At 37.7% G+C, this 14,158-nt stretch overlaps 1 protein-coding gene across 2 annotated transcripts in view; it reads right to left on the reverse strand.

The window, feature by feature from the left end:
- Positions 1-14,158, reverse strand: part of LOC107843366 (thylakoid membrane protein TERC, chloroplastic) — a 29,468-nt gene that overhangs the window by 3,862 nt on the left and 11,448 nt on the right. For both annotated transcript variants that reach the window (XM_016687619.2, XM_047398591.1), the window contains one exon: positions 6,834-6,890. In XM_016687619.2, the coding sequence (XP_016543105.1) occupies positions 6,834-6,890 (57 nt within the window). The remainder of the gene's footprint in view (positions 1-6,833; positions 6,891-14,158) is intronic.

Here is a 14,158-nt window from a genome sequence, read left to right on the forward strand (position 1 = left end):
AAAATACATACAAGTCAAAACTTCGGCTCCCTCCCCAAACTCTAAAGTCTAGGGATCTTAGGAACTGAAGTAGCATGTTAACATCAAATATCTGTAATTCTACACCAAAAAGATCAAAAAATTTACATAAAGATCCAATTTTGTTACATTGTATTGGCTAAACCTTCAAATGTCTTCTAGTCTTGTCAAATTATCCCAAAGATGCAGGATGGGATAGTAAACCCTATCTTCCTGTTCTCTCTTCCCATCTCTCTTCGAGTCCAGCTCCAGAGCAGTTCCTTCAATGTCTAACGGGATTCCCAGTTTAAATTGTACAGACTGAAATAATGCTAAAAAAGGCAGTGAATAGAACAAGTGATGTATCTCTCCTTCACGTCCTTCACATATGAAGCATCTATTACACTTTATTAAACCCCTTCTTTGTAAATTTGATCGAGTTAGTCAAGCTTTACGCACACCTATTCAGCAAAAAATGGCCACCTTGGGAGTTGCATTGCCTTTTCAGATTTCTTCTAAGGCCACTGTAGTGAACCATTTTAATCCACAACAACAACAACAACAACAAACCCAGTGTATTCCCACTTAGTGGGGTCTGGGGGGGGTAAGATGTACGCAGTCCATACCTCTACCTCTGATGAAGTAGAAGTGAACCATTTTAATCCGTGGTTAATATTTCATAACCATATCTGACAGAACTTTCCATCACTTTTAACATCTCCACCTCATTGCATGTTTCCTGCTGGCATATTAGCATCTTCTAGTATTCTCAAAAATTCAGGTCCTAAAATTTCTCTAAAATCGGCTTCGAAAGCGTAGTGCAACTAATGCATCAGGGTTGACTATCAAACTGTACAAGTCTAGGAACTGCTCCTCCACAGGAATTCCCAATCCAGGATACCCATAACTCACCAAGAAGTAGGCGTATGCAACAAAATCATCCCATAAAATCTTACATTCTTCAAGAGACTAACACCAGAGGAGAGTATGACATGTTAGCTGGCAACCTGCTTTCACAGTAATTTTCATTCCAGATTACACTTCCGCAGCCAATTACATGCAGCTTTAACAACTATGTCTCCAAAAAACTAGATGGAAACTACTCGTCTCCTTATTGCTTTTCCAGTAAACTTCTCTTGCTATTCTGGCCATTCTCTTCTCTACCTTTGAAGGGAGGGGGTAAGAGTGACATCATAAGATTGTCAAACCAAAGTGCACCATTTATATGTTCACTCTTGACGTGCACTTCATGATGACAGTGACAACTTCTGTGAAGTTTCATGGTGATATGCAGCCATTACTCAACAACAACAACAACATACCCAGTGAATTCCCACAAAGTGGGGTCCAGGGAGGGTGAAGTGTATGCAGTCCATACCACTACCTCAGATGAAGTAGAGAAGTTGTTTCCGACTAAGTTGCTCGGACTATCCAAAATGGTTGTCGTACCCGTGTTGGATCCTCCAAATATACACTACTTTTGAAGGATCCGACACATACCCGATGACATTTCTGAAGAGTCCGAGCAACATAGGTTTCCGATATACCCCTGGTTCAGGACAGATAACAGTATAACAACAAAAACTATAAAAATAAACAAGAAAATCGGATAACACACCACTAAATAATAAAAGAAACTAGACACCAATAGAGTAATACCATAAACTATCTATTCAAGATCACAAACATCCTCGGAACACTATGAGCAAGAAACTACAGGCACAGATACAAACAAAGCACTCTTCCCTATTACTACGGACGCACTCCTACCACTACCCTCTACCCTAATTCGTATCCTCCACACCTTCCTATTAAGGGTCATGTCCTCCGTAAGTTGTAACCGCTCCATTACTCCCACCAGAAACAAATAACATCTTTAAGAGCAAAAACTAGAGGATTGATGTGATAAATTGTATCGAACAACGTAATGGGGAATGTACCTTCAGATCTTCTTGGCTCAACTGCCATCTATATTTTCTCAAATATGAGACATGTAGCCCCTAACTAAGTTTCTTGTTTTCTTTTTCCTTTTGTAATAGAAGGCATACTCAGTGGTTGGAGTTTGAGTGATGGCAAGAGAATTCTGTCTATGTTGGTCCTAAAAAGAATAACAACAACAACAACATACACAGTATATTCCCACAAAGTGAGGATTGGGGAGCTAAAAAGAATAAAGCGACTAAACTTATCCTGGTCGAGTCGTTGAGAAGCAAGGATTTAATCTCCATTTTCCACCTTTTTACTGCATTCAATGTACTTTCAGTTACTTCTGCCAGATGATACAACCGACAAAGTTGGTATGACATCTTCAAAGGGATTTTATCATCAAATCAACAAATTTAAGTAGTTTTGTCCATAATGTTTTCTTGCAATAACAATAAAATAAAAATATAATGCAACTTCCAAAACAACAAATATGCTAATTCAAGTAATTTTGTAGTCATCGTGTTCCTACATAGGATCTTGGTGGAGAGAAAAACAGATCTTTAACAAAGAAAAGAAAGAGCAAAAAGCTTCATAAAGTTTCATTGATCACTGCCACATTTATACATAAAATCATATCTGCAAAAGAGCAATAAAAGGAGTAAAATAAGTTATCATTATCTCTAACAATTATGGCCTAAAGATCAGCAAATGTAATAAATTCGATTTGGAAGATTGCAGCCTTATTTAGCTAAATTTAAATCCCAGTTTAAAGCTGTATTTTGAATTACAGTAGCAAATACAACTAATCTCCAGCTTTTGAGGCACTAGTCTTAACACTCCTCCTTGACTCAAGAGCACCAAGTCTTTCTCTAAGAAACTCGAATCTTGTTCTAGGTAGAGACTTAGTTAAAATATCGGCATTCTGGAAATCACTTCTGCAGTGCACCATGTTTATGTCTCCATTCTTTTGCACCTCCCTCAAGAAATAAAGCTTGATCTTGAAATGTTTTGTCTTTTCATGAGAAACAAGATTATTTGTAATTGAAATTGCAACTTCATTATCCACAAGAATTTCGGTATTCTTCTTTTGTTCCATGTACAAATCTGCCAGCAACTACCGAATCCAAAGGGCATGATTCACAGCTAAAGCAGCTGCAATGTATTCTGCTTCAGTTGTAGATTGAGCCGCAACATCTTGCTTTTCACCAAGAGAATATTTCAGAACCAAAACTAAAACAGTAACTTAAGGTGCATAAGAAAAACAAAAACAACCAAATATTTTCAGATTTGCTAGCAAGGGTTTGTAACCAAACCAAGCCTCAAACGATGTCTTCTTTTGCAGAGCCTTAGTTGGCAATCTGTTTAGCAGAAATACTGCGGTATTGGTAGCTTCAGCCCAAAATTTCTTTGGCAGCCCTTTCTCATGGAGCAAACACTTTGTCATCTCCATTAATGTCCTATTTTTCCTTTTCACTACTCTGTTTTGTTGAGGAGTATAGGGTGCCATTAGTTGACGCTCGATTCCTACTTCATTAAAAAAGTTGTTCAACTTTTTTGAAGTATATTCAGTTCTATTATCTGTTCTTATCACCTGAATTCTGCAACCACTCTGATTTTCCACAAAAGCTTTAAATTTTTAGAATACATCAGCGACCAATACATCAGCGACCTCAGATTTAAAATTCAAAAAATAAATCCAAAAATATCTGGAATAATCATTGATAAAGGTATTATAGTACTTACTACCCTTTAAAGATGGTGTTTTCTGAGGTTCTTCTACATCCGTGTGAACAAGTCGCAGCTTGCTTGCTTGTGAACAATTCTAAAAAAGAAGCCTTGTTTGCTTCTCATACCGACAAGCTTCACAAGCAGACAGATTTTTCTCAAGGCTCGGAAGACCTGTTAGCTGATTTTTTTTCATAAAGAGTATGGCATCATGATGATAATGTCCGAGTTTTTTGTGCCATAACTCAGAATCATTTTCCAACCTGAAAACTATTGCTTGCTCCTCGTCCAATAGATTCAAGGAAAAACTCCTTCCTCTCATCTCATCTTGACCTTGAACATCTCCTTATTATTCGAATCCTTGATGACACATGCTTTTCCTTCAAACAACACTTTGAAACTATTTTCAAGTAGCTGCCCAACACTTAAAGGTTTCGATCAAGATCATGAACAAAGAAAACATCAGTTATAAGTTTCACACCAGTAGAGCTTCGAATTGTAATTATTCCTTTGCCTTTTGCGTCAAGATATTCTCCATTTCCAATTTTGACTTTGGAAATAACAGATCTATCTAGATCTCTAAAGAGCTCTTGATCATTGGTCATATGATTTGTGCATCCGCTATCAATCAACTTCAGAAGTGCTTTTGCTAGCAAAACGAGTTGCTACAAACAATTCCTCTTCTTCATATTGATTTACAGCAGCCTCGACTTCTTCTTGTTGCGTTTGTGACTTCATACCCTCTCCACATGGCCCAGTTGACCACATTTGTTGCACTTGACATCTGGTCTCCACCAACATTTTTGTTGAGAGTGGTTTGTCTTTTTGCAATGAGGGCAGGGTGGATTACTTCCTCCTTGATTGTTGTAATTATTGCCTTGCCTTTGCTTCTGGTTCTTTTTTTCCCTTGTATGACTCGTTCTGTGATTTACCTTGAGAAGCACCTTCAATAGAACCTTCTTTCCTCATTATTCTCCTTTGCTCCAATGCCTGCAAAGCTTTAACAATTTCTGCCAAGGTAATGCTTGACAGATCCTAAAAATTCTCTAAAGAAGAGATTGTGACTTCATATTTCTCAGTAAGTGTGACAAGAATTTTTGAACAATTCTTTCATCAGTAAAATCCTTACCAAACAATCTCACCTTATTGGCTAAGTCAAGTAGCTGATCTGCATAATGTTTTATAGTTTCTTATTCTTTCATTCCCTTCATTTCAAATTCCCGAATCAGATTCATCACTTGCATATTCTGCACTTTATCATTTCCTTGGTATTCCGTTTCGAGATACTCCCAAATTTCTATAGCAGACTTCATTTGCATAATTTTGGTAAGAATTGAAGGGGATACTGCAGAGAAAAGGCATGCTTTGGCTTTGACTTTTCTTGTCTTTCTCTCCTTGTGATGTTTCATCTAATTCACTGTTGGATTAGCTCCAAGAGGAGTTATTTCATAGTCCTTTTCTACTGCTTCCCAGAGATCCAGTGCTTCAAAATGAACCATCATTCTAATTGTCCAAGCTTGATAATTCTCACTATTGAAGACAGGTGGAGTTAGAAAGCTTGTTTCAGAATTCATTTTCTATAAACTATTTAAGATAACAATTTAAAGCTAAGTTACTCGGACTCTTCACTTTCGGTGCCACACCCGTATCGACACGACATGGGTGTGGGTGTGGGTGTGGGATCTATACCCAATTTGGTCAACCGATTTTGGGTATTTTGACCAAAATCGACTGGGAAAGTCCGGACAGATTTAATAAATTCTATAATCAAAACTAAAGCTAAGGTGAAATTGAAGAAAATGGAATACCTTGTATATAGAAATTTCTATGCTATTGCTTTTCTTTTTATTTCCTTTCCGGATTTTCTTATTAAGCAATATTTTCTCCTCAAGTTTTCCCTATAATATCTCATAATTTATGTTTTATAACTCTATTTTTAGATATTTAAATTATTTTTTGCCGAATCCCCGCACCCGTATCCATCCCTAGATCCATATCCCCGAATCTTTAAATTGAGACCGTGAAGGATCCGACCTCTAGATCCGTACCCGTATCGGATACCCACACCGAGTCCGAGCAACTTAGGTTTAAAGAATGGTTATATAGAAAGAACTTGTGTTTTTTTTATTCACTCTCTTCTCACAGGTCCCTAAAGATGGCAATGCTCTGATACCAATATGTTGAAGAGAAAAACAAATCGTTAACAAAGAAAAGAAAGAGCAGAAAACTTCATAAAATTTCATTGATCACTGCCACGTTTATACATAAAATCATAATTGAAAAAGCGCAATAAAAAAGAGTAAAATAAGCTATCATTATCTCTAACAATTATGGCTTAAAGATCAGTAAATGTAATAAATCCGATTATGGAAGATTGCAGCCTTATTTAGCCAAATTTAAATCCTAGTTTAAAGCTGTATTTTGAATTACACAGCAAATACAACTAATCTCCAGCTTTTGAGGCACTAGTCTTAAACAGATACTTTGCAAATTTATTTAAACATAAAAAATAACAGTTGCAGAAAATGAGAATCATAAGCATTACTGGAGTAAGACAATTATAAACAGGGAGAAGATTCTTTGAGACCTCCAGGTGATATCATGAAAATGAGCATCCAATCGTCACTCCTAATCCCGACCCCGTTTCCTATCTCCCATGAACGATATCCGCAAGGATATGTGCATGTCTCAGAATTTTCTGGGGCATGCTTGTTATATCCTAAGTTCCATAGACTCTTCACCTCGATGTTGCACCCGTGTTGGATTCTCCAAAAAATACACTGTTTTTGAAGAATCCGACATGCACCCGCTTATATTTTTGAAGAGTCCAAGCAATGTAGGTTATATCTATGTTACATGGGCATCTCAAAAAAATTATGTATGTTACATTACATGGACTCGACTAAGAATATGTATCCACTTTAGATTTATTTAAGTATCAGGCACACATATGTGAAAGTTTCACACATATGTATGTATAAGCATAAGTACTTCGCTATATTTTAATGTGAAGAACTACTACAAAGTATCCCCATTCATGTCAATCGTTCAACTTGGCTACATCAAGGCAAACTAAGGATCATGTAACATAAGTTTATCTTCTTAAAAACATTGCATCAACGGAAAAAAGAAGCTAAAAGATGGTATTTTACTGCACGTGAATGTAGATAAAAAAGAGAATTCACCTTGAATGATGAGTATAGAAGAACCCCAGCCAACAGTAAGTTGACTGCCTCAAATCTCTGAAATGACAAAATGATAAATGTGAATAACTTTGAATAGTGTTGTAACGACCCATTTCATCGTTACTAAATTATTCGTAATAAATTAATGAAAATTATTAAATTTCATTCCTCAATATTAACTTGGGTCCAAAATAGCAAATATTTTATTTGTTATGTCACCTCAAATTTTTCGGCGAAGATTTTAGCCTTCGGATGTGTCTAGATAGACTCAAGCTCGATGAATTTAATTATTCATGAGTTTTAATATCAATACTTTAATTTTAAAGTTCTTTTAGGATGAATTAAGGTCGTACAATATCCCTAACATATAGTTAAGTTTATAACTTTCTTTTCGATATAGTTTTGATATGGGTTTCTATTAGGGCTAACTTCAAATGATCGTATCTCATATAATATAAGGAGTTAGGGGTCCACCTACCAAATTAAAGATCTCTGAGTCCTCTTTCCAACGCAACAAATCGTTCCTCAATCCGAATTCAGAGTAAAACGTTATGGCTGTTTTAATGAACACTGTCCGGACTGAAATGGGATTTCGCTATAATGAAAATTCTGATGATATTTAAATCAGCTTCAACCGTATTTTAGGTCTAAAAACCCCAAATTTCATTTCCTAACCCTAGAGAGGTGATTTCCCAAAGTCTAAGGTGAAACTCCTTCGTTGAGGTAAGTTTTTCCATTATTTTCTTCGTCTTTTAATTCTTTAACATCTTGAAATCCTTAAAAAGACCTTTAATGGTGGAATTCTTTTGGGGAATACTCATGAGTGTTTTTAATATGACCTAGAGTTGGTTCTAAACTATACATTAAAGATTCCTAACATGAATTTCATAAACTAGATTATGAATTTTGATAGTTAGGAACCTTGAATTCCGTAAAGATGAGACCTTTAGTATAAAAACTCCATTAATGGAGATGGGTTAAGCTTGAAAAAGCTAATTAATGATTAATTGAATTTGGAGGATGATATAGACCTTGAATGAAGGGTAGAATTAGTGGGTTTGAATCCCCAAGATATTTGATTGAAGAGAAATTGCTTATTACTCTTATAATTGCTTGATTTTTAGATGATTAATTATTCCAAGGCATGAAGGAAAGGAAAGAGCATCTTTGTTGTAGCTTGTTTCTTTCAAAAGTTTGGCGTCCAGGTAGGCTAGGTTTAATGAGTAGAAGATTGTGTTATTTTATATTTTCATAATTTAGAATTGATGGGAGAAAGCATGTCTAGGCCTGCGGGCACGAAGTTGAGGTCGATAAAGACACGAGAACTTAACTTTAATCCCAAAAACTATATTATTGATTAATTATGTGATATTTGTGATATTATGTGCTATGTGCTGCAATAAAATTGTTTTAAATGAAGGATGTGGATATGATAGTTCTTAGTTGTTCTGGTGATGAACCTAGTTAAGTTATAATGGTATTAAGTTGTATGTGTTGGACAATAATATAGTGAGGAGAACCATGCTAGGATTAAGTACTGATGAGCATAGTAATATCTAAAGGATAGATGAATTTAATTAGTGTGATGATTGTATTATATGGAAATAGATAGTGACATTTTAATAATTAATGAGTAAGTAATACTCCAATAGTGACTTGCAGCTTAAGTGTTAAATTGTGATTTATTTTATGATATTCTTGTTTTGGTATTGATAAAAGCACTTTATCTATTGGATGCCCACGAGAGGCTAAATTGGTGATAAGATGATTTATTGAAATGTGCCTATGAGAGGTTTGTTTGATAATGATAGCTCCTTATATTAATGCCATGAATGGCTTGTTGATGTTTGGATTGTTGATGCGTATATAAATGATTATTCAAATTTACTTGATGGAATTGTCAGAAGGGGAGTCTTGAAGTAACTAGTAAAGTTCCTGTTATGTGACCAGGAGGTCACGGGTTCAAGCCTTGGAAACAACCTCTAGCAGAAATGCAAGGTAAGGCTGCGTACGATACACCCTTGTGGTGGGGCCCTTCCCCGGACACCGCGCATAGCTGTAGCTTTAGTGCACCAGGCTGCCCTTTACTTGATGGAATTGTCTCATGACTTCAAGTGTACTTGTAAACTTAGTACATTGTGTTGTATGTTGTGAGGAAGTGTAAATTTGATATTGATATTACTTGTTTATGATGGATCGGGTACCACGCCGATACGGATATGTATATGTCGGATCGGGTACCACGTCGGTACGGATATGTGTATGTTGGATCGGGTACCACGCCGATGCGGATATGTATGTGATTACCACGCCGGTACGGATATGTATGTGTTGGATTGGGTACCACGTCGGTATGGATATGTGTATGTTAGATCGGGTACCACTCCGGTACGAATATGTATGTGTTGGATCGGGTACCACGCTGGTACGGATATGTGTATGTTGGATCGGGTATCACGCCGGTACACGGATATGTGTATGTTGGACCGGGTACCACGTCGGTACGGATATGTGTATGTTGGATCGGGTACCACGCTGGTACGGATATGTATATGGTGGATCGGGTACCACGCTAGTACGGTACATGAACATAGATTGTTCCCTGCAGGTCATGACTATTTGGGCAAAAATAAGTCTCATAGCATGTGTGTACATATTTGTGTTGATCCTGTGGATGTTTACAGTATGGTTGATACTTTTGATGGTTATGTGACTTGTTTGTGAGCACTGTTTGATTTGTTATTGCTGTATTGTTGATTCATTGGGTATTTGATTGTGTTATATGTGTTGGAGTCCTATATCGGTCGAGAATAGCATATGCCACGAGTATGTCCAAACCTTTTACAATAACTACACCTAGGTCGAGATCTTCCAAATCGACCTTCCCTCCGTTGATTCTTCATAAGCTCTGACATCTGAGTTTCTGATCTCCTCATTAAGATTAAGATTTAATCATGAAAAAGAAATACAGTTGGAATTTGGCCCGGAAAAAAGAAAAGTCCCCAGATATAAGATCTGATGCTCGAAGGTTGCCCGGAATCAGAAAATAATCATATGACCAGCCTCGGAATGAATAAGCGAGGCTACTAAAAAAAGAAACTGCCAGAAAAATCGCCGGAATTTAGGTTCCGGTGATCGGAATCTTGAAAGACTTGTCGAAATCAAGAAAAAACTATTGGTACAGCTTTGTAATGAAGTGGTGACCTAGCTGAAAAAAAAAACTTGGCCGGAATAAACCGCACGTGCCGGCGCGTGAAGCACGTGAGGCACAGATCTGACAGTTCCGGCGGCGCGTGGATCGCCGGAGATAAGATTCGAGCACTAGGATTTGCTCGCCTAGGTGTTTCTCACCTCGTGGTGGTGTTGGTTTTCGCACACAACACTTAAAAAATAGACGAGGGCTCAAATTGGACTTAACAGTCGCCGGAAATTAAAGTACCGGGCTGTCTTATTGAGTTTTCTTCCCAGAAATTTTCTCACAAAACCTTCTCTGATACCATGTGAAAAATATGATAGAATATTATTGAATTGTTGTATCTAAATTATTACATTGAGACCCTATTTATAGACACTACATTCCAATCCTATTCCTAATAGGACACTACATTACAATCCTTTCCTAAGTAGAATTCAGTATGCTATTCCTATTCATATTCTAACACTCCCCCTCAAGCTAGTGCATACAAGTCATATGTACCAAGTTTGTTACAAATATAATTAATACGAGGACTGGTGAGGGACTTGGTGAAGATATTTGCAAATTGATCACTCGACTTCACAAATTTTGTAACAATCTCCCGAGAGTATCTTTTCTCTGACAAAGTGACAATCAATCTCTATGTGCTTGATCCTCTCATGGAACACTGGATTAGATGCAATATGAAGGGCTGCCTGATTATCACATACTAGTTCCATCTTACCAATTTCTCCAAATTTTAATTCTCTCAGCAATTGCTTGATCCAAACCAGCTCGCAAGTTGCTGCAGCCATTGCTCGATATTCTGCTTCGGCACTAGATCGAGCAACCACACTCTGTTTCTTACTCTTCCAGGACACTAAATTACCTCCTACTAAAACACAATATCCAGATGTAGAACGTCTATCAGAGGATGATCCTGCCCAATTAACATTTGTATATCCAATGATATAGTTATGACCTCGATCTTCGAAGAGTAGTCCTTTACCTGGAGATGACTTTATATATTGCAAAATCCGAACAACTGCATCCCAATGGCTATCACAGGGGGAAGTCATAAACTGACTTACAACATTCACAGGAAAAGAGATGTCAGGTCTAGTCACTATAAGATAATTCAACTTTCCAATCAACCCCGCCTATACCTTTCAGGATCACTGAGTGGCTCCCCCTGTCCTGGCAAAAGTTTAGCATTTGGATCCATAGGAGTGTCAATGGGTCGACATTCCATCATTCTTGTTTCCTTAAGAATGTCTAAAGCATACTTGCATTGAGAAATAACAATACCTGAGCTGGACTGAGCAACCTCAATACCTAGAAAGTATTTCAATCTACCAAGGTCTTTAGTCTGGAAATGCTGAAAGAGATGTTGCTTCAAGTTAGAGATACCATCTTGATTATTGCCAGTGATAACAATATCATCAATATAAACCACCAAATAAATACACAGATTTGGTTCAGAATGGCGATAAAACACTGAATGATTAGCTTCACTACGAATCATGCCAAACTCCTGAATAACTGTGCTAAACTTTCTGAACCAGACTCGAGGAGATTGTTTCAAACCATAAAGTGACTTGCGCAATCGACATACAAGGCTACTAGACTCCCCCTGAGCAACAAAACCACAACTTCTTCCTCAAGAGCACCATGCAGAAAAGCATTCTTAATGTTCAACTGATAAAAGAGGCCAATGAAGAACGGCAGCCACAGAGAGAAAAAAGACGGACAAATGCTATTTTAGCCACAAGAAAGAAAAGTGTCACTGTAATCAAGCCCAAAGATCTGTGTATATCCTTTGGCAACAAGGCGAACCTTCCGTCGATCAACCTGACCATCTGGACCAACTTTGACTTTATAAACCCAACGACAACTAACAATAGATTTACCTGCATGAAGGGAATCAAGCTCCCAAGTACAACTCGTATGTAAAGCAGACATCTCATCAATCATAGCCTGTTTCCATCCTGAATGGAAAGTGCTTCACCTGTAGTCTTAGGAATGGAAATAGAGGACAAAGATGATACAGAAGCATAATGGGGTGATGACAAACGATGATAACTCAAGAAAGTATAATGTGGGTTAGCATTACGAGCGGATCTTATACCTTTTTGAAGTGCAACTGGTTGACTAGAAAGAGGCAAGTCCGCAGTAGGGGAAGCGTCAAGCGCAGGAGGACATGAATCATCTGGGACTGATACTGGACGTGGGCAGCGGTGATAAGTCAAAAGTGGTGGCACTGTAGTTGGAGATGGAGAAGTAATCATAGATTCCTCAAAGATTGGTGTGTGTAAGACTGGAGGTATGGGTAAAACCTCAGAGATATTAAGATGATCAGAAGATGTATAGAAAGGTTGAGATTCAAAGAATGTGATATCAGCGGACATAAGGTAGCGACCCAGATCAGATGAATAGCATCGATACCCTTTTTGAACTCGAGAGTAACCAAGAAAGACCCATTTGAGAGCACGAGGGGCTAATTTATCTTTTCCTGGGGCTAAGTTATGAACAAAACATGTGCTCCGGAAAACACGAAGGGGGATAGAGTAGAGATGTGACTGAGGAAATAGTATGGAATGGGGAACCTTATTTTGGATTGAAGATGATGGCATTTTGTTAATGAGATTGCAAGATGCGAGGACCGCATCGCCCCAAAAATGCAGTGGAACATGGGATTCAATGAGAAGAGTGCGAGCAGTCTCAATGCGATGCCTATTTTTCCTTTCTGCTATACCGTTCTATTGAGGGGTTATGGACATGATGTTTGGTGAATGATTCCTTGATGAGTCATGAACTCCTGAAACTGGGAGGATAAGTATTCTAAGGCATTATCACTACGAAAAGCACGAATAGAAACATCAAATTGATTTTGTATTTCAACACAAAAACTTTTGAATATAAAGAATAACTCAGAACGATTTTCATTAAGTAAACCCAAGTACATCTTGAAAAATCATTGATGAATGTAACAAAGTAACGAAATCCTAAGGGTGAACTGACTCTACTAGGATCCCAAACATCGAAATCAACTAATGAGAAAATAAACTCTGAGTGACTCTCAATACTAAGTGAAAAAGTAGCACGGGTGTGTTTCCCAAATTAACACGACTCACAATCTAATGTGGATAGACTAGACAAACTAGGCACCATCTTTTGTAGCTTGGATAGACTAGGATGTCCCAAACGTTTGTTAATAAGGTCAGGAAGATCTGTAGTGGAGCATGCTGTGAAGGAATTTGAAGAGATAAGATGGTAAAGGCCCTGTGATTCATGTCCTATGCCAACTGTCTGTCCCGTTTCGCGGTCCTACATTAGAAAAAAATCATAAAAAAAAAGTTATACTACAATTAAGGGCACGTGTCAGACGACTAACAGATGCGAGATTAAAAGGACAACCAGGGACATAAAGAACAGAGTCTAGAGTGGCAGAAGATAAGGGTTTGGCTTGTCCAACTCCTTTTGGCTCTATTCGAATTCCATTAGCTAAAGTATAGCAGGAAGAGATTGTGAATAAACAATATCAGACAGAAGTGATTTGTCACCAGAAATATGGTCAGAAGCACCTGAGTCCACAACCCATGATCTTTAGGTAGGAGATTTTGCAGTTGAGGCTATTGGTAGAAATATATGCTTACTTGCTTGATACTGAAGATACTCATTATATTCCTTGTCAGATAAATATACACGTTGATCATCTGTGGTGTTAGACTGAGCAATATGAGCATTTTTGGATGGTCGACCATGCAAAGAATAGCATCTGTCCGTCTTTTTCTCTCTATGGCTGTCATTCGTCATTGGCCTCTTTATCAGTTGGACATTAAGAATGCTTTTCTGCATGGTAATCTTGAGGAAGAAGTTTATATGGAGCAACCACCTGGTTTTGTTGCTCAGGGGGAGTCTAGTAGCCTCGTATGTCGATTGCACAAGTCACTCTATGGTTTGAAAGTTGAAACAATCTCCTCGAGCCTGGTTCGGAAAGTTTAGCACAGTTATTCAGGAGTTTGGCATGATTCATAGTAAAGCTGATCATTCAGTGTTTTATCGCCATTCTGAACCAAATCTGTGAAACTTTGTACTTATATGTTGGTTGACTTGCTTCATTTATACGTGTTTTAATCGTAGCTTACCA

Source organism: Capsicum annuum, chromosome 10 (genome assembly GCF_002878395.1).
Source record: "Capsicum annuum cultivar UCD-10X-F1 chromosome 10, UCD10Xv1.1, whole genome shotgun sequence".
Classification (NCBI taxonomy): Eukaryota; Viridiplantae; Streptophyta; class Magnoliopsida; order Solanales; family Solanaceae; genus Capsicum; species Capsicum annuum.